The 19059-nt window shown below is 52.2% G+C and overlaps 1 protein-coding gene across 3 annotated transcripts in view; it reads right to left on the reverse strand.

Annotated features, from left to right (window-relative positions):
• Window positions 1–19059, reverse strand: part of ABCC3 (ATP binding cassette subfamily C member 3) — a 42746-nt gene that overhangs the window by 4792 nt on the left and 18895 nt on the right. The window contains exons 9-29 of one of the 3 annotated variants that reach the window (XM_059908616.1): window positions 18627–18804; window positions 18369–18530; window positions 17378–17470; window positions 15955–16158; window positions 15704–15850; window positions 15200–15287; window positions 14764–14830; window positions 14407–14533; window positions 14149–14325; window positions 10160–10327; window positions 9675–9828; window positions 8561–8675; window positions 8226–8373; window positions 7920–8127; window positions 7316–7626; window positions 6039–6238; window positions 5757–5883; window positions 4609–4710; window positions 2130–2276; window positions 1822–1980; window positions 1082–1248 (exon numbers count right to left, since the gene is read on the reverse strand). In XM_059908616.1, coding sequence (XP_059764599.1) covers window positions 1082–1248; window positions 1822–1980; window positions 2130–2276; window positions 4609–4710; window positions 5757–5883; window positions 6039–6238; window positions 7316–7626; window positions 7920–8127; window positions 8226–8373; window positions 8561–8675; window positions 9675–9828; window positions 10160–10327; window positions 14149–14325; window positions 14407–14533; window positions 14764–14830; window positions 15200–15287; window positions 15704–15850; window positions 15955–16158; window positions 17378–17470; window positions 18369–18530; window positions 18627–18804 — 3249 coding nt within the window. Of the gene's footprint in view, window positions 1–1081; window positions 1249–1821; window positions 1981–2129; window positions 2277–4608; window positions 4711–5756; window positions 5884–6038; window positions 6239–7315; window positions 7627–7919; window positions 8128–8225; window positions 8374–8560; window positions 8676–9635; window positions 9829–10159; window positions 10328–14148; window positions 14326–14406; window positions 14534–14763; window positions 14831–15199; window positions 15288–15703; window positions 15851–15954; window positions 16159–17377; window positions 17471–18368; window positions 18531–18626; window positions 18805–19059 lie in introns of those variants that run through there. The other 2 variants (XM_059908615.1, XM_059908617.1) reach the window with 2 other exon arrangements.

A 19059-nucleotide genomic window follows, 5' to 3' on the forward strand; every position in this document is an offset into this window, starting at 1 on the left:
TAATACGAATAGCTAAGTTTCTCAGGAGTATATCCAGTCTAAGTGCTTTCCATTTCATCACAATAACCCTAAGACTGCTCTGTCCAAATGATGGCCACTAGCCACATGTGACTGTTGACCACTTGAAATACGACAAGTCTGAATTGAGATGTGCTGTACGTGTAAAAATACACACGGGATTTTATACTTGAAAAAATGCAAACTATCCGTAATAGCTTTTGTATCAATTACATGTTGAAATGATATTTTAGATATATTAGGCTACGTAAAATACACAATTAAAATTTATTTCATCAGTTTCTTTTTCTTTTTTTTTAATGTGGCTATTAGACAAATTTTATTTACACATATGTGGCTCATAGTATATTTTTATTGGGCGGCATGGTGCTAACAGGTATGGGACTGTTATTATCCCATCAGAGTAAAGGAAAAGAAGGCACAAAGAGGTTAAGCAGCTTGCTCCAAATCACACAACTAACACAGGTACAAGTGCCTCAAGGCTTTAGACTCAGTAAGAAGTGACTCTGGCCCTCCCTGATACACGGCACAGCGACTGGTGATATAAGGTCAGGGGCTATAAGGAAGCAAAGAAAGGCCCGGAGAGCTCACTTTGCCCACTTCTAAACCACAAACAAAACTGCATCCACCTTGGAAAATATATAAGATTTCTCTAAAGCTCTGTAGGTTTCCTCTTATCTGCTCCACAGGTTCAGTCCACAGCCCCTCCTCAGGCCAAGCACAACATTGACAATCTCACAAGAGAGGACCGATTAGGGCTTTGGAATCTCCCAGGCATGTCTTCTCCCAGCTGTGTGACTTTGGCCCTGCCTCAGTTTCTCTGGAGCTTGTGTGAGGAGTCAGTGAAGTAGTGCAAGTGCCTGGCACACAGAATATGCTCAATACAAGACAGTGCCCCCTGAGTTCACGCTGGCTGAGATGGGAGTGGGAGGGCAGGAGGGGGCTGGCTGAGATGGGAGTGGGAGGGCAGGAGGGGGCTGGCCTGGATTTGGTGTTGTTTGATGCTAGACCCTCTATAGTGCTGCAGAGTGCTATTCCTGACCCACCCACTCCCAGCTGTTACCTGAGATTCTCCCCGCCCTCTGAGCACTGGAAGTCCAGGCCTGCCGGCTGGGAGCTCACAAACGTGTGCAGGTGGGACTGCTCCAAGGCTCGCCACATGTCTTCCTCCGAGTAATTGCCAAAGGGGTCCAGGTTCATGCGCAGGGTCCCCGAGAACAAGATGGGGTCCTGGGGACAAAGCAAGGCCTCAGAGGGAGGCAGCTCAGGCCCCATAGGAAGCCATGGGCCCCAAGGTCAGGGAACAAGAAAGGGGTTGAGGTGGCGGCATTCCCACTCTGACTCCAGCCCTCCAGGAGGGAGGCAATGGCCAAGGAGATAGAAAAACGCCTGTGGGGAAGTGATAAACCTCAGCTTTGCCAACCCAAAATCCTGCGCTAAGGCAGAAACCTGAACCGCTAATCTGACTCCAAAGTGTCCAGTCAGCAGAAAAAAATACCCCAGAGGAGTCAGAAAAAGTGAAATGTAATTCAGAGCTATGAAACCAGGAGGCCAGGATAGAAGGCCTCTGGGGTGGGCTGTGTGGAGGGGCCTGTTGTTCTGCTGGTCCAAGAGGTCAGAGGACAGGGTCTTATTGGGCAGGAGACGTCTGACCCTTCCAGACCCACGACGGGGGGCCGCTCTGTGGCTCTGCTCCAGCCTCCCAGAGAGAGGTCCCAGTCTTGAACTCCAAGCTACAGAACAGGGGTGGGACCTGCCGCCAGAGTCACTGGTCAGTGTGGCCAGCCCACGCCAGGCTGCTACCTGGGGGATGATGGTCAGCTGAGAACGCAGGTCATGGAGCCCGATGTCGGCCACATTGAGGCCGTCGATGAGGATGTCGCCCTCTGCGGCTTCCAGGATGCGGAACAGGCAGAGGGTCATGGACGATTTGCCAGCCCCAGTGCGGCCCACGATCCCCACCTGGAGGCAGTGGGGGGCCGTCAGGGGGAGGCTGGGGGTCAGCGGGGCTGTTGCCAGGACTCCCCTGGGAGGCCAAGCAGACCCTTGGGCTGGGCCCCTGCCATCCCACAGACCCATGCTTCCCAGGGAAAAACCCACCCCACACGCACCTTCTCGCCACCTCGCACTTGTAGACTCAAGTCCTTCAGCACCAGCTCCAGGCCCGGCCGGTAGCGCACAGAGTAATTCCGGAACTCCACCTCACCCTGCAGTGGCCAGCCCGCTGGCGGGCGGCTGCCCTCCACCACCCAGGGGGCCTGGCCGCCAGGGGAAGACAGGATCCTCATCAGGGGGGCACCTCTTCCCCAGCCCAGCCATCTCCCAACTTTGGTCTGCCTCCCTCCCCAGGCCCCTGCCATCCTCACCCACCAGGGACCCTGGCGGGGAGGCCCTGGTGCTCATGTGGCCCAACCTTGTGGTTCAATGTCTCTTTATCCCTCTGACATTATTCCCCACAGAACTTTGCTCTTCCCTATTCCCCCGTGCCCCACGGCCCTAAGCGGCCCCTCCCACCTGCCCTCACTTCCCCTTTCACCATTCTTTATTATTGAGTGGCTACTCCGTGACAGGTAGTGGGGTCAACAATGGTAAACAAGACAAAGTCCTTGTCCCCATGAGGCTTACATCCGAGTCTAGGGGGGCATACAGTTGACAAATAAGTAAGTCTACATAATGTCAGATGGTGATGAGTGTGGATAAGTGTCTGGTGTTGCTATTCTGTACAGGGTGGTCAGGGAAGGCTTCCTGGAGGAGGTGATATTTAAATAAAGACCTGAAGGAAGTGAAGGACCAAGACAAGTAGATATCTGGGGGAAGGGCATGCCAGACAGGGGGAACGGCAAGTACAAATACTTCCAGGTGTGTTCTGGATCGCAATGACAAAGGTGAGAGGTAGGAGACAAGTAGTGGATGGCCCCATCACATAGGGCTTTGCTGGCCATTTTAAGGACTGTGTTTTTTTACCCTGAGTAAGATGTAGGGCCATGCACAGAGGAATAACATGATTTGGTGTGTTTTTAAAGGATCTCCCTGCTGCTATTTAGGGGAGGGAGAGTGGAGGGTGTTTTGAAATGGGGGTTCAGACTGTCAGCAGTCAAAAAGCAAAGCAGCCAGTATAGGTAGACCGCTCTCTTGAGGAGGTGTCAAGAGAATGGACAGTAGGGTTGGGGGCAGAATTTTTGAGAATGTGGAGACAGGATCATGTGTGTAGAGAGGGGATATGGGAATGCTAGGCACAAAGAGGGAGAATTTGAAGATCCCAGAGAATGGGGGATGAGGGAATGATAGGGGATGCATGGGGAAGACAGGGGTAGATGGGGGCCCCATGGGCAGGAGAGGCCAGGTTGGGAGGAACAGGTGGGGTGGGGCTCAATGGGGGCTGACAGGGCAGGAGCTCAGGTCACAGAAGCCATGAAGTGCTTTCCAAGTAGGAGCGAGGGGCTATTTTGTCTGAATGTTGCTGAGAGGTTGAATTAGATGAGAACAGAAAAGTGTCCCTAGGTCGGGAAGTGGGAAAGTCATTGGTGAGTGGGTTCAGTGGAGTGATAGGGCCAGAAACCAGGCTACAGGGTGATGAGGCAGTGGGGAGAGCACCTGCAGACCATATTTTAAAGCCAGTTTCACGACAAAGGAGAGCAGAGAAATGGGACATAGGATACAGGGGAAAGGGAGGGTTGGTTTGAGTGTCTAGAATGGAAGCTACAAGAGCTTATTTTTGCGTGTGGATGGGAATCATCCAACAGAGGGAGCAAGATGGATGATGTAGCAGATGGAGGGTGTGATTGAGGAAGTGAAGTCCTTGGGTGGCCATGCAAAGAAGTAGAGGGAGTGGACTTTGAAATGAGAAAGGAAGAAGGTGGAAGGGACACAGGCAGATTTGAAAGTCTGGAGGCAGGAAGGCTGAGGGAGTTCACATCTTGTAAGCCGTTTTCTCACTGAAGTGTTAGGCAAGGTTGATGACTGAGCCTATGATGACTGATGACTGAGTGATTCGGTCGATGACTGAGCACAGGGAGAAGGGGATGTGGGGGTTTAAGGAAAGAGAATGGTTGAAACAGAACTTTCTGAAAGTGGGAACACATGCTTCTTGGAGAAGCAAAACAGGAACACCCAGCCGTGGTGTGTGGTTATAAACTTGAAGTAAAATCAATGATTTTCTCCAGCAACGTTTTAGCAGCTGAGCACTGGCATGTTTCAGAAGGTAGACAGATGGGCTCGTCTGGGGTGAGGACGACTGAGAGAGAGAAGGGCAAGGGACTTGAGAGCACTGGCACTGGTGGAGCATAGGATCCAGGCTGGATGAGCTCATGGACAGAGGGACAGAGGCAGGGCACGGGACTGAGGGGTCCCAGGGAGGACAAGGTACTGTGACCAAGGAGGGCTTGGAACAACGGGAGCTGTCCTCTCCCACCACATCAGGAACTGCTTGAGGGCAGACCTTGTCTTGCTCTACACCTCCTCACATAGACCTCTGGTTGACACTCAAGAAGGGTTGAATGAATGAAGAGCCACCTGAACAACTGGCCTGGGGGTGTAGGGATGGTGGGTCACCAAGCACCCCTCCCTGCCCCAGGCTCATCCCGTACCCACCTCAGTCTCCGTCTTGGAGTACTCTTTGACTCTCTCCACGGCCACAATATTAGACTCCAAGTCTGATATCGTTCGTATCATCCAGTTCAGAGCCAACGTCACCTAGCCAAAGGGACTGGGTCATAAGCGGGGCAATCTCTCTTCCCCCTGAAATGGCTTTGGGAGGAGTTCAGACTCCTTGACTATGCTCCTATCCTATCCCAGCTATGACCCAGGGGGGCCTGGGCAAACCCATAGATGTGCCACCTGGGGCTCAAATCACAACTGTACCTCAGGCAGTGACAATGCAGACTTAACAAAAGGCCACCCAGCCCAGTGTTTCCTAAACTTTAATATGCACAAGAAAGATTTCCCAGGGAATCTTGATAAAATGTAGCTTCTAATTCAGTAGGTGTGTGGTGGGACGCGAGATTCTACATGGCTAAGAAGCTCACAGATGAGGTTGATGCAGCTGGTCCTTGGACCACACTTTGTGGATCAAGGAGTCTTGATAGACAACGCTGAAGCCAGAGCCCCAGGTCTATTATATCAGAATTTACAGTTTAAGATCTCCAGGTGATTCATATGCACATTAAAGTTTGAGAAGACTGACCTGTCTGGATTGTCCTTTGTTTACAAAACATTCAAGACTTGAGTCACCTGAGGCGTTGCAAATGTGATCTGCTTCACAAAAATTCCACCTGCAGTTATTTAACGCTTTGACAATATAGGCTGATATCAGGGTGACCTTCCCAGGCTCCAGTTACCTGCTCCGTGTACTTTCCCTGTAGGCTTGTGACATGAGGTGTATTCCAGCTCTCCACGTCCCTGCCCCCGGACCCCTGTCAGGGTTGACCTCTAGATCTTGTGCAGGCAGGGCAAATTCTATTTGTCTCTTGGGGCCAAGCTCCAAGATAATTTCTCCAACACTCCAGGGTAGAGACCTCCTCTGGGCTCCTTCCTCCACTAAGGTCTGTGCACCCCACAGTACCATCCCCTGCTGGTAGGAGTGACTCTCCACACTTGACTGGGAGCTCACAGTTCCAGGGAGCAGAACCTGTGGCTGGACCCCATCTGGGGCAGAGCGAGGTGCCCAGGAGATGCTTGTGAAACCTGTGTGGCCTCTGCCCCAGTGGCGGCCCTGACCCAGGACCCAGACCTCTGCGTACCTGTAGGGCATAGGACACAGACAGGCCCACCAGCCCTGGGCTCAGGCTGCTTCTCCCAATCACAGCAAAGAGTGCAGTGAAGAGCACAACACAGTTGCCCACGAACTCCACTCGGACCCCCAGCCACCTGTGGGGATTAGGCAAGGAGGAAACGGGGCAGATGCAAGAAGGGGGCTGTTCAGAGGGAAGGAGGGGCTTGGACCCAGAACACCAGGGTCTCTCCCGCAGAGACACTGGTGGAAACTCATGGGAGGAGCAGGGGCTGAGGGAGCAGCTTCTGACCTGTTGGAGGCGATGTAGGGGTAGCAGCTCCTCTGGTTGGTGTCCACCTTAGCATCACTGATGGCCTCGAAGTCCTGGCTGCGGCCATAGGCCCGGATGACGCTGGAGCCGGTCACCGTCTCCAAAAAGTGGGAGTAGATGGGTGAGCGGCTGACAGATTCCAGCCGCTTCAGTTGCCGTGACGTAGCCACATAGAGGCGCTGACAGGGGATGGAGAAAGAGCTTGGAGTCAGGACCGTGGGGCCCCAACTCAGTCCAGCACGCCCTCTGGACCCATGTGAGCCACCTCCCCGTCAGTCCCACTGCCCCATGAGACCTTGCTCCCTTCCTCCCGCTCCGCCCAGAAGAACCCAACACTTGGGGGCCTGATATGGCTCCACGAACCCATCCCACCCTTCCCCTCTGGTCAGCTCTGCTCACTCTTCCAGGCCACTGTGTCCACAAAGCCTTTCCCGATTGCCTCTCAGCTCCTGACCCCCTCACCTCTGCGGGGGCCTAGATTATTGCACTGAGTCTGCTTTGCCTCCTGTGACTATGCCTGTCTCCACTTAGGGGCCCTAGCAGTGTGTTCACACAATCAAAATTTTGCAAAATTTGCAAAAATAAGATAATTTTGTATTCTTTTTCTTAAAGAGCCTCTCCCCGCCCCACCCCCCAGTTGTTTAAACTTCAGCCCCACAAAAACACAGTTCTGCCTCCACCTTCCATCTTCTACCCTGTGGGCCCCAAGATGGCCAGGGCCATGTAGGATTTGCATCTGAGAGTCCCGCATCCCAGCACAGAGCACAGTCTTCACACACAGGCCTGAGCTTCTGGGCACTTGTGGATTACCTTCATTGACTGATTAATTAATGGCAGGATAGGGGCTCAGCAACACAAATGCCTTTTATAGGTAGCTGTATCTGAATGTTATCAACTCGTCCACGTTAAAAACATGTATGTAAGTTTAGATATATCTAAAAAGAAGGGAAGGATAATGTGTCTCAAACCGCTGACAATATTTTATTAAAAAATAGCCAGCAGGAAGGAGTTCCAGGGGCAGTCACAATTTACAAGGATTTCATTTTATCCTATCAACAACTCTGTGAGGTAGGTTCTATGATTCTATTTTACAGGTGAGGAAAATGAGTTTCAAAGAGGTATTTACTGAACCAACTCCAGCTGTGAAGCTGCGGGGCCTGACCTCCCTACATCCCACCACTGGTGGCCCCCGGGAGAGCCCCGGCCACACAACGGCCATGCTCACAAAAAGCCACGCCCACCCACTCAGGGCACACCTGCACAAAGAGGTAGAGGACAGCCAAAGGCAGGATGACCACAGCGAAGAGTGGCGTGCTGGCCACAATGACCACGAGGGTGGAGATGGAGTTGTAGAAGGAATTCAGCAGCATGAGGATGGTGGGAGCCAGAACCTCATCGATGATGCAGATGTCCTTGGAGAAGCGGTTAAGGATGCGGCCTGAGGGCGTCGTATCGAAGAAGGACTGAGGCGAGCGCATCTTGTTATGCAGCAGCGCCTGGTGAAGCAAGCGCGCAGCCTGGACACCTCCCACCGCCATCGTGACGGCTGACAGCATCACCAGGAGCCCTGGTGGAGGAGGAGAGGGGCGCTCGTTCACCTGGGCCAGGTGGCAGGCAGGCAGGGGCGGGTTCCGAGATGGGGGAGAGCCTTGGTGAACTAGGCAGGCTCAGAGGCAGGGCATGGCTAGGATGAGCTAGACAGGGCCAGCGGCAGGTAGACTGCTAGGGTGGGTTAGGGAGTCCCTGGGGCTGCGACAGTGGAGAAAGATTCAGAGGCGAGGGCATGGTTTGGGGGACCCAGCAGCCCAGAGATGAGGAAGGGGCCACTGTAGCCCCTTCTAGGTATCTCTGCAGGCTCACCTTGCAGAATTCCCAAGGCAGCGTAGACGCCCAGCCTCTGGGAGGTGTTGTTCTGCTGGCCGTTCACCACAGCCTCACCGGTCCAGGCACTGAGCCAAACGTTGGCCCCAATGGCAGCCGCACTTTGACCCCCGTGCAGCAGACAGATGACGAGCGTGGCACAGAGCCCCACGGCCCTGGCGTAATCCCAGAACACACTCAGCTTCACCTGCATGGCCACAGCGGTTGGACAGAGGACTCCGGTGAGCCCCGGGACTGCTAGGGGCCTGCCCACCCCCTCCATCCCTCCCCGCCCACCCTACTCACAGTGCCCATCTCCACCTTCTCCTCCTGGGTCAGCACCTGGCTCGCCTTTGCCTCTGTTGCCTGCACTACCTTTTCTGCCGCACCCAGGCGCCTCCTGGACACAGGCCGACCCTGGCCCTCTCCTTCCAGGGACATGGCACTCAGCTGTCTGTGGAGGCAACTGGTCAGGCCCAGGGAGGAGGCCTCCAGCACAGCCATAGACAGAGCCCCAGAGGAGGTTCAGGCTGCAGCCGGAGGCCCGGGGTGCATCAGGGAGAATGCCCACCTGCGCCCCCCATCAGGGCTTGGGAGCCCTGGTACCGTCTCCCGGGGGCTGAGAGCTCGCAGGTGCTCACCTCATAAACTGCTTCTGGACCTCGTATGTCACTGGCTCATTATCCGTCAGGTCTGTGTGATTGCTGAGCGTGTCCTCAATCAGCAGCACCTCCTCATCCTCTCTGTCCTCCAAGGCTGCAGCGGGGAGGCAGAAAGGAGAGTTTGGCTAGCTCACCCCGCAAGCCCCTGCTATCCCCCGCCCCACTCCAATGACGAGGCCTGAATGGACAAGCGAGAGGCAAGGGGAGAGGGACTGAGAGGGCAGCAAGAACAACAAGAAAAATAAATGACGAATTTCGTGTTGGAAAGAAAAAGGGTGGCAAGAAAGACTTAGCTTAGACGGGAAGAAAAGCTTCCCATCAGGGACTACGTAGAAGGGGATTCAAATATAAGGGTCAGGAGCTTGGGCTCTAGAGTCAGACTGGCTGAGCTAAAATCCCACTTCCTCACCGCATGAGTTTAGGCAGGCATGTAAAATGGGGATAATAATAGTACCTACTTCATTGTGTCATTGTGAGGATTAAAGGAAAGAATGTGTGTCAAGAGCTTGCAAGGGGCATAGCCCTTAGTAAATGCTCGAGACATGTTAGCTGCATATACGGAAGTAGGCGAGAAAGCCCAGGAGAAGGTCTGGGAGCCAGCTGGGAGCCTGGGGTTGGGGAGCCAGGACTGGACAACAAGGGGGTCTCAATATGCTCCATGAAGACAGGGATTTTTCTGTTTGTTCACTGCTGTCTCCGTGTCTGGAATAGTGCCTGGACATAGTAATTGCTCCATAAATATTTGTTAATAAATAAATGACTTTTCCAAGCATTTGCATATTTACTAAACAATTCATCTGTGAAACAGTTTTGCCGTACAAGCTGGGCCTGGGCCCTTAGGCCCTTTTGACACATGAAGGAAGATGAGGAGGAAGGACTTGAATCCATCCAGTTCACTTTCCCTGTTGGTGGTGTCTGGCATCACGCAGATGGTCCAAGTTCCCCAGAACCTCCCTTGTACAACACTGGGCCTGTCCACAGACACTCAGAGGCTCCCGGACAGGGGAGAAGCTGGGAGGGCAGGGGAATACGGAGGGCCAAGAATGGCAGATACCGGTCCTGCTGTCGGCCTCCTGGTGCTCCTTGCCCTCACCAGGTGCATAGTTGCGGAGAAAGTTGGCAAAGGAGCCGTTGCGCTGCAGCAGGGCTGCGTAAGTGCCAATCTCAGACACCTGCCCGTCAGCTAGCACTATGACAAAGTCCGTCTGGGGCAGGAAGCTGATGCCGTGCGTCACTAGCACCCGTGTCTGGGGAGAAGGCAGCAGGCTATCACTCCCACTGCCCTCAGCACACACCCCTGGCACAGCGCGGGGCCACGGAGTGAGTGTGAGGTGCCTGTGTGCCGGCAGCATGAGCAGACACATCAGGGGCTCACGCCGTGCTCAGCGCAGCTGGCTCAGTGCCTGAGGGGCACCGTCCCCCACCCCCGCCCCAGGTTTCCCCCACTGCCCAGCCCATGCTCCTGTTCCGCAGGCCCTCCATCCCTCCAGGTCTCACCCGAACCCCTTGGCCTCCCACCAGTCTTCTCCTGTGGCCCTAGACCTCACCTTAGCCCCCTTAGCCTCTGGGAGGCCTCACCTTTCCTGCCAGCACACCTTCTGGCCCAATGACTTGGTCAAAGATATGCTTGGCCACGTGGGAGTCCACGGCTGACAATGGGTCATCCAGCAAAAAAATGTCAGCATCACTGTAAACAGCTCGGGCCAGACTGACCCGTTGACGCTGGCCCCCAGACAGGTTAATGCCCTGGATGGGTTGGAGGAGGGAGGTGAGAGGTGTATATTGGGTAGAAGGGAGTCAGGCCATCACAAGGGGGACAGGGCTGTGTCTGTCTGTTGTCATTCAAAAAGGCAGACCTCTAAATTCACATTTCATATGCCTGGTCCTGTACCTGGGAAGCTCTAAGGCCATGGAGGAAGGGGTGGTGGCTCTTAGAGTCCTCCCAGGGCAGGTAAGGACATCATTCTCCCGGCCCAGCTTGTTTCTCTGCCTTCCACCTTCATACTCTGGGAGGCTGGAAATCCCCAGGAGGTCCTTAATAGAACTTTTAGTCTCCCATCAACCATACGGTTCGCAGATGACTTTCATAACAATTATCCCATTTGGTCCTCTTGTCAGTCTTTCCAGGGAGGTATCATTAGCCCCACTTTCTAGATGAAGAAACTAGAGCTCAAGATGTTAATGACTTTGTCCAGGGTCCCAAACTATTAAGGGCAAAAGCAAGGATGGAAACCCAGCATCCACCCCAGAATTTATCAACCCTGAGATCATTCACGTACCAGAGGGGAGGTAAGTTCACTCCTTAAACCCATTATGCAGAAACTGAGGCACACAGCAGCAGGGCTGGGCCTAGAGGGCAGATCCCAGAGGTATAGCCTGCTTTCCTACCACCAGCTTTCCTCATTCCCTCTGGAACAGGCCCAGCTCTTTGGGGGGTACCCTGAGAAACTGACCCCTGGGGAGAACAAATGTGGGGTGGGAGCTGGAGCTGCTGAAAAGCAAGGGGTGGACATGGAAGCTGTAGTGACTGAGACGCGTGAACTTGCCTGCATTCAACCAACCAGCCTTTCTCCAGTGCTACTATGTTCTGGGCACTAAATCAGGCTTGTGTGTGCGAGGTCAGTGTGGGTCCAGGAGAGATGGGAAGGAGGAGTTGTATCGTAGATCAGGAGGTCTACTCTGGGTTCCTATAATCTTGGACTCCTACTTAAAAATTTCCCATCCCCACTGCCAGGCTCAGGCCCTCATTTCCCCAGGGCACCACGAGAGCCTCCTCACTGGTTCCTGTGCCTTTGGGCCCCTCCACACTGTAGCCAGGGCAGCTTTTCAAAACGCAATTCCTGTCCCTGCTTAAAACTCTTCACTGACAAGTTGAACGTCAAGATAAAAAATGATGGTAATGGATTATAACCCATTGAATCAAATAAGAATCCATGAGCCCACATTGATATAAAAAATTAATGAATAAGTAATAAGCCAACTAATAACTATAGAAGGAATGGAGTTATAAAATCAACATTTGGCCAACATCATAGTAAACACTGACTCAGGCAAAAATCATCAATGAAAGTTATAACACGAAATCATCAGTAAACGGTACCACCTCAATCAAGAGATCAAAGTTAACATTGTCAGTAACGCATGAACTGACACCATGTGCCTCCTGATATGATGCACCAAGAAGGACACAACGTTACTTCTTTGGTTTTTCCCCAAAAAAATATATTCCGGAGCTAATCGTGTTCAAATTGAGAAACATTCTGCAAAATAACTGGCCTGTACTCTTCAAAAGGGTTGATGTTCTAAAAGACAAAGACTGAGGAATTATCCAGATTGCTTGAGAATAAAGAGATACGACAACTAAATGCAACTCATGATCCTGGATTGAACCCTAGACCAGGAAAGAAAATAGCTAAAAAAGACATTACTGGGACAAATGATGACATTTCAAATGTCAGACAGTGAATTAGATAATAATACTGTATTAATGATAAATTTCTTGATTTTGATAACTCAACTATAGTCATGTAAGAGGATGTCTTTGTTTTGAGACACTGAAATCTTTAGTATATAAAAAAAGAGGTGAAACTATAAAACTCAGAAGTAAACACAAGGGAAAATTTTCATGACATTGGACTTGGCAATGATTTTTTTGGATTTTGTATAGGACACCAAAAGCACAAGCGACAAAAGTAAAAATAGAAAAATTGGATCACATTAAAATTGAAAACTTCTGTGCATCAAAGGACACAATCAGCAGAGTGAAAAGGCAACCTTCAGAATAGGAGAAAATATTTGCAACTCATATATCTGATAGGGGGTTAATATCTAGTATGTATAAAGAACTCCTACAACTCAACAACAAAAAACCAAACAACTTGAATAAAATGTGGGCAAAGGACTTGAACAGACATTTCTCCAGAGAAGATATACAAACTACCAACAGACACATGAAAAGATGCTCAACATTACTAATCACTGGGAAATGCAAATCAAAACCTAAATGAGATACCACCTCACATCCATTAGGATGACTACTACCAAAAAACAAAAACAAAAAACCAAACAACCGCCCCAGAAAACAAGTGTTGTCCAGAATGTGTAGAAGTTGGAGACCTTGTGTACTGTTGGTGGGAATGTAAAATGGTGCAGCCGTTATGGAAAACAGTATGGCAGTCCCTCAAAAAATAAAAAAAATAGAATTATGATTTAGCAATTCCACTTCTGGGTATGTACTAAAAAGAATTGAAAGTAGGGTCTTGAAAAGATCTTTGCACACCCATGTTCATAACAGCATTAGTCACAATAGCTAAAAGGTGGAAGCAACCCAAGTGTCCATTGATGGGTGAATGGATAAGTAAAAGTTGCTGTTTAATGGGTACAGAGTTTTAGTTTTGCAAGATAAAAAGAGTTCTGGAGATTGGCTGTACAACAATGTGAATGTACTTAACACTACTGACCTATATAAGTAAAAGGATTTCTAAAAGGATTTCTAAGTTAAAGATTTATGTTATGTATATTTTGTGACTGTTAAAAATTAACAAATTAATTAAAAAATAAAAACTTTTACTGATGTCCCATGGTTTTTAGGGTAAAGGCCAAAACCTTAATCAAAGTCTTCAAGGCTGTACCTTACCCTGTTTCTTCCACACCCCTTCTAACCTCCAGTCACACCAAATTGCACAGAAATGCCAGTCCACCCACCGTCCCTTGGCTCACACCTTCAAAGGCTTTCCGTCACTTGGTAAAAGCCACAGTTCTTACAGTGGTCTCCAAGGCCCAATGTGACCTGGTTGCCTGGACACCTCACTGACTGCATCTCCTCCTCCTCATCCCTGCTCCTTCCACTCCATCCACATTGTTCTTCTTGCTGGTCCTTAAATGCCCCAATCACACTCCTGCCTCAGGGCCTTTGCACTTACTGCTCTCTCTGCCTCAAATGTCCCAGACAGGGCTTCATGTTCAAAGATACGGACCACTCCTTCACTTTGGTCAAGTCTCCGATTCTCAGTGAGGTTTTCCCAAAGCACACTAACAATACAACCCTGCACATATTCCTATATCCCTTCCCTGTTTCATTCTTTCCCCTTAGCATTTATCTAATATTATATATTTTACTGATTTATCTTGCTATCATCTCTTTCCCCCAGTAGAATGTAAGCTATATGAAGGCAGAGATTTTAGTCTGGTGTATTTACTACTGCATAATATTGCCTGGCATATAGTAGGTATGTAATAAAATCTGATGAATGATGAGAGCTTCTTCCTTAGCTATTAAGATTCAGCTCAAAAGTGATGCTTTTCCTTATGCAGACTACCCCCGTTACTGCCTTCCAGTACCCTGCACAGGCCTTCAGCCTGGCCCCCAGGACATTCTGCAGCCCCTACCTGTTTACAAGTCAGTTTCCCCCAGTAATAGCTCTGTTTCACCAGTGCCTAGCACACAGCTAGGCATGATACTACATGAATGTGTGAATGAATGAATGAATGCATATCTGGACCTGGGCTGGATTGAGGTGGGCAGCTGTATGTGCTAGCTCCCCAGAGGATGAAAGAGGAGGCTGTACCTTCTCTCCGATCTCTGTCTTGCCCCCACCAGGCAGCACCTCCAGGTCAGCTAGCAGGGCACAGGCCTCCAGAGCCTGTCGGTACCGCTTGGGGTCCAGGGCTTGGCCAAACAGCACGTTTTCCTGAAGAGTGCAGTTCTGGATCCACGCCTGCTGGGGCACGTAGGCCACGGAGCCCTGGCCAAAGGGGAAGGTTACCTCGGGGTTTGCCCAAGGCCTGGCCAAGCTTCCCTTCCCAGGAGTCCCTGCCTCTCTCACCTTCATATACACCTTGCCTTCCAGCTTCTCCATCTCTCCCAGCAGGGCAGACAACAGGGAGGACTTCCCACAACCCACAGGCCCCACCACAGCCACGAGTGCCCCTTTTGGCACCTGGATATCTAGGCTGGGGGCAAGAAGACAAGTAGCCCAGTCAGAGGAGGAATCAGGGTTTTGGTCCCCCACCTCCCACCTGGAGACCCAAGCCCTCCTCCCTTTCAGACACCACCCTGGCAAGCTGAGGCTCTTCCTGCTTCTCAGGCCAAAGACTGAAGCGTGAGAGTGGGGTTGGGTTCCACTATTGATCTGACCTTTGGCTCACTTTAGGCAGCTGAGAAGGGAAGGGGAAGCTGGTACCTGTGCAGGGTGGGTGGTAGGTTCTGGGACCAGGTGAAGGTGCCATTGTGTATGGTGACAGTATAGCCTGGGAGGACAGAGGTGTACAGCGTCAGGGGGCCCAGGGCAAGGGGAGGAGGATCCCTGGGTGGGGAGGGGTGTGGGAAGCCCTAGCGGGAGGGCAGGGAATCTTGTGGGGGGGGAGGGAGAGGAGACAGGAAGTCCTGGGGAGGAGCAGGGGGAGCCCTAGGGAAGGAAGGTGGTGGGGGAGGCCTGGAGAGGATGACGAGAGGAAAGTAAAGAGCCAGAAGAGGAAGAAGGCGGGCACAGAGTGAGAGCAGATACGAAAAGAGGATGAAGAAAAGGGGGTCACAAGAGAGAAGTTAAAAGCTTGGAACAGAGAATTTTCTGGAGCAGTGGCTGGGGCAAGGGCAGCCCAGGTAGAGGCTGTCTGGACCTGGGGTGATGGTCTTTCTTTCCACACACTGGGAGTCAAGTTCATCTTGGCTCAGGAAATGCTGGATCCGTTTCAGAGACACACTGGTCTGCATGTAGAAGGGTGCGGGTCAGCCCTGGAAGCTGTGCTTTTCCTGTACCATCTCCTCTTACCCTTGCTGGCCCCCAACTTCCTGGGTGAGGCTGGGCCCCCTGAGGGTCCAGAGGCTGGTGCTAGGGCCCCTCCCATGACTGAGTCTTGGCTGGCTCCCACGGCCAAAGACAGGGTCCAGGTTGGTAAGAGGAGGCTGTCTCCAGAACTTGGGTTTCCAAGGACCTTACCTGACTTCCACTGACTCCAAATGGCCCCTGACTCTAATGACCTCATTCAACTTGGAACAATTCTTCATAATGCCAAATGGCCCTCCCCCGATTCCAGTAACTCTCCCTGATTACCCCCTGACCCTGAGTGACCCCATCTACCTGCCCAAACTCCAGCAGAACCCCCGGCCCTATCCAGCATTACCTGGGCCAGGTTGCTGATTAACTGGGGCAGCATGTTGAGGGGAATTTTTAAGATGTTGAACAGGGACACGGACACAAAGGCCTTCTCAGCATCCAGCACGTTGTTCTTATCCACGGACACGTACATCCCGAGGGTGGTCAGGGTCACCTGGGCAGTGGTGGGGATGGGTGTCAGGGTGGCGTCTGCAGGGTCCAGAGGCCCAGGCTGGCCAGGCAGGAGGCGGGACGCCAGCCCAGGCAGGGGAGCCTCACCAGGAAGGGGGTGCAGATCCAGATGAACGTGGACGTGGCATGGAGGTAGGCAGCCTGGCGCATCAGCCGGAGCTCATCCTGCCGGATGTCCTCCACCTGCTTCAAGAAGCTGGGCTCCCAGGCATACAGCTTCAGCACCTTGATGCCACCCAGGATCTCGCTCATCAGCTTGATGCGTGAGTCCTTGAATTTCATTTGCTCTACCTATGGAGAGTGTGGAAAGTGCGCACCCCGAGCCCCTCCCCAGACCTCTACCCACAGGGGCTCACACCTTCCCTGCACTCACACACATGGCAGCCGGACTGCTCACCGCTCCTCCCTGCCAGCCTGTGCTGCACCCCAGCCTGGAATGCCCGGTCCGACCTACTCTCTTCTCTGCTGCACAAAATCCAGCTCCAACCTCAGTGCCCCATCACTGACCCTCGCAGGCAGCATCCTCTGCCCCTTCTCTGGGTTTCTAAGGCACGTTCTCATAGGGGACCCTGTGCACGTATGTTGCCTCAACTCGATGTGAGCCTGAGGGAATAGATCCCTTATTCCTCTTTGTTCCCCAGTCCCTAACCCAGGGTGCAGCATGCCAAATCAATCTATTCATTCACCCCAATTTATTGAGTGCCTATTATGTGCCAGGCCATGTGCTAGATGTGGATCAGATAATGATGAACAACTCAAGGCCCTGGCCATCATGAAGCTGACAGTCTGATAGGCGAGGCAGACAGGAAGCAAACAACCACCTGAATAAATGCTTAATAAATTGTTACACATACTCCGATGGGAGTTACAGGATTCTGGGAGAGAATAATGGGGTAGGGACTGGGAAATCAGAGTTTATGCTGGGAGGTGAAGGAAGGGAGGGAACTGGGCAAGGAAGGAAGGGTGAAGCACACTCCAGGGAACAGTATGTATGGTAGCCCAGAGGTATTCAGAGCTTGTTGATTTGGAGAAAAGAAAGGCCATACTGGCTGAAACTTGGCCATATCCCAGGGGGTGAGGGCTTGAAAGGTGAGCAGGGGCCTGGTGGGTGGTGGTAGGGAATTTGTCATTTATTCTATGTACAGTGGGAAGCTAGGGAAGACATCAATAAATGTTTGCAAATAAAGGACTGAATGACTGGCTGTTTACACTCATTACAGGGTGGTGGAGAAACTCTCATTAGACCAGAAGAGGCAAGTTTGAATCCCAGCTCTGCCTGATTCTAGATTGCTATCATCTCTCTGGGCCTTGGTTCCTCAGCTGCAAAATGAGAATATTTCTAAAACCCTCTCGGGGTTGGGGGCTAGAGTAAGCTAAGGTTTGTGAAAGTGGCTTGGAGCCATCCGTACTCAGTGAGCGAGGTAGTTGGTAAGGCCCAGGTTAGTGACTGCCCTCCGCCAGGTACCTGGCCAAGGCCCCAGGCAGGAGCAGCGCAGTTGCTGGCACCCACCTGGAACGCACGCATTTTCACAGCCACGGCTCCATTGAGCGGGATCAGCAAGACCATGAGAGCGACTCCAGCCAGGACAGAGGGACCCAGGTTCTGAGGAGGCACAATAGATACACTAGACAGACAGACAGAGTATATAGACAGAACCCAGCAGACAGAGGCCTATTGACCTGAAATGCAGGGACGGGCAAGAAGCAAAAGATAGTGGTCAGCCAAACAGATGGATGGCAAAAAGCAGACATACAGATAAAGCCGAAATGACGAAAACATTTGCAAAAACAGCCAGCCATCAGATAATGACAAGAGATAGGGACAAACAGGCAGACATAGAAGGGTGTCCAGACACACAGGAAGGCAAATACAGATAGGCAATGACAGTCAGAGTCACACCCACCTTGCCTCCAAGCCCCTCTTCCCTCCCCTGGGTTCTGTGAGAAGGATTATCACACAGGCTAGAAAGATTTGATTGCAGACACCAGCATCCTCACAGTCCTGTCCCCCACCCCTCTGCTGACCCAGAATAACCCTCTCTTGTCCCATCTGAAGGAAGGAGAAGGTCAGAGGAAGGGGGCAGAGATCAGGGTTCAAGAGTCACCTGCCAGGGCTTCCCTGGTGGCACAGTGGTTAGGAATCCGCCTGCCAATGCAGGGGACGCGGGTTCGAGCCCTGGTCCAGGAAGATTCCCACATGCCACGGAGCAACTAAGCTCATGAGCCACAACTACTAAGCCTGCACTCTAGAGCCTGAAAGCCACAACTACTGAGTCCGTGAGCCACAACTACTGAAGCCCGTGCGCCTAGAGCGCGTGCACCTAGAGCCCGTGCTCCGCAACAAGAGAAGCCACCGCAATGAGAAGCCCGCGCACCGCAAGGAAGAGTAGCTCCCGCTCGCTGCAACTAGAGAAAGCCCGCGCGCAGCAACGAAGACCAAACAGAGCCAAATAGATAAATAAATAAATATATTAAAAAAAAAAAAAAAAAAGAAGAGTCACCTGCCAGAGGAAGTACACTGCCAGGATGATCTGCAGGGGTGCTGACCACAGCAGGTTGATGAAGGGGACAACATCCATGAAGCGCTGGGCGTCCACTGACATGAGGTTAACAATTTCTCCCACAGTGGACTCACGTTTGACTGAATTGGTGATGACCAGAGCCTGCAGGTGGACAGCAGGGTGATGGACTGGGCCCGCGAGTCTCTCCAAAGCTCCCCAGGGGCCTCCCCAGCCCCCCAATGCCCTGCTCCAGCTGACCTTCCTATAGATGACACCTATGATGCCCGTGCGAAACCTCAACCCCATCACAAAGATGCAGTGGTAATACTGGTGTAAGATCAGAGTCTGCATCACGGAGCACACGAACATCAGCCCGGCCACCAGAAAGCCCCACCAGGTGGGGGCCGTGGGGTTTGAAATAAATCTGATCAGGACGCTGCAAGGTGAGGAGAGAGGCATGAGGGTGGGCTGGGCTCCCCCAGTCTGCTCCCTCTACTGCGGCCCTCTCCTTTCCCCTCAGCCTCCACTCTGCCCTGCCTCTGAAACCTCTCAGGTGGAGGCTGCTGGCCCTCCACACCCCCACCCAGACCAGGGGGACTTGGCGCAGAGCTGCCTCAAGCCCTCCATCCTTACTCCTTTCTGCCTGCACCTCCTTTCCTACCTACCATGGCCCCCCACCACCCACCCCTTT

The sequence above is a fragment of the Balaenoptera ricei genome, chromosome 20 (assembly GCF_028023285.1).
Source record: "Balaenoptera ricei isolate mBalRic1 chromosome 20, mBalRic1.hap2, whole genome shotgun sequence".
NCBI classification, from domain to species: domain Eukaryota; kingdom Metazoa; phylum Chordata; class Mammalia; order Artiodactyla; family Balaenopteridae; genus Balaenoptera; species Balaenoptera ricei.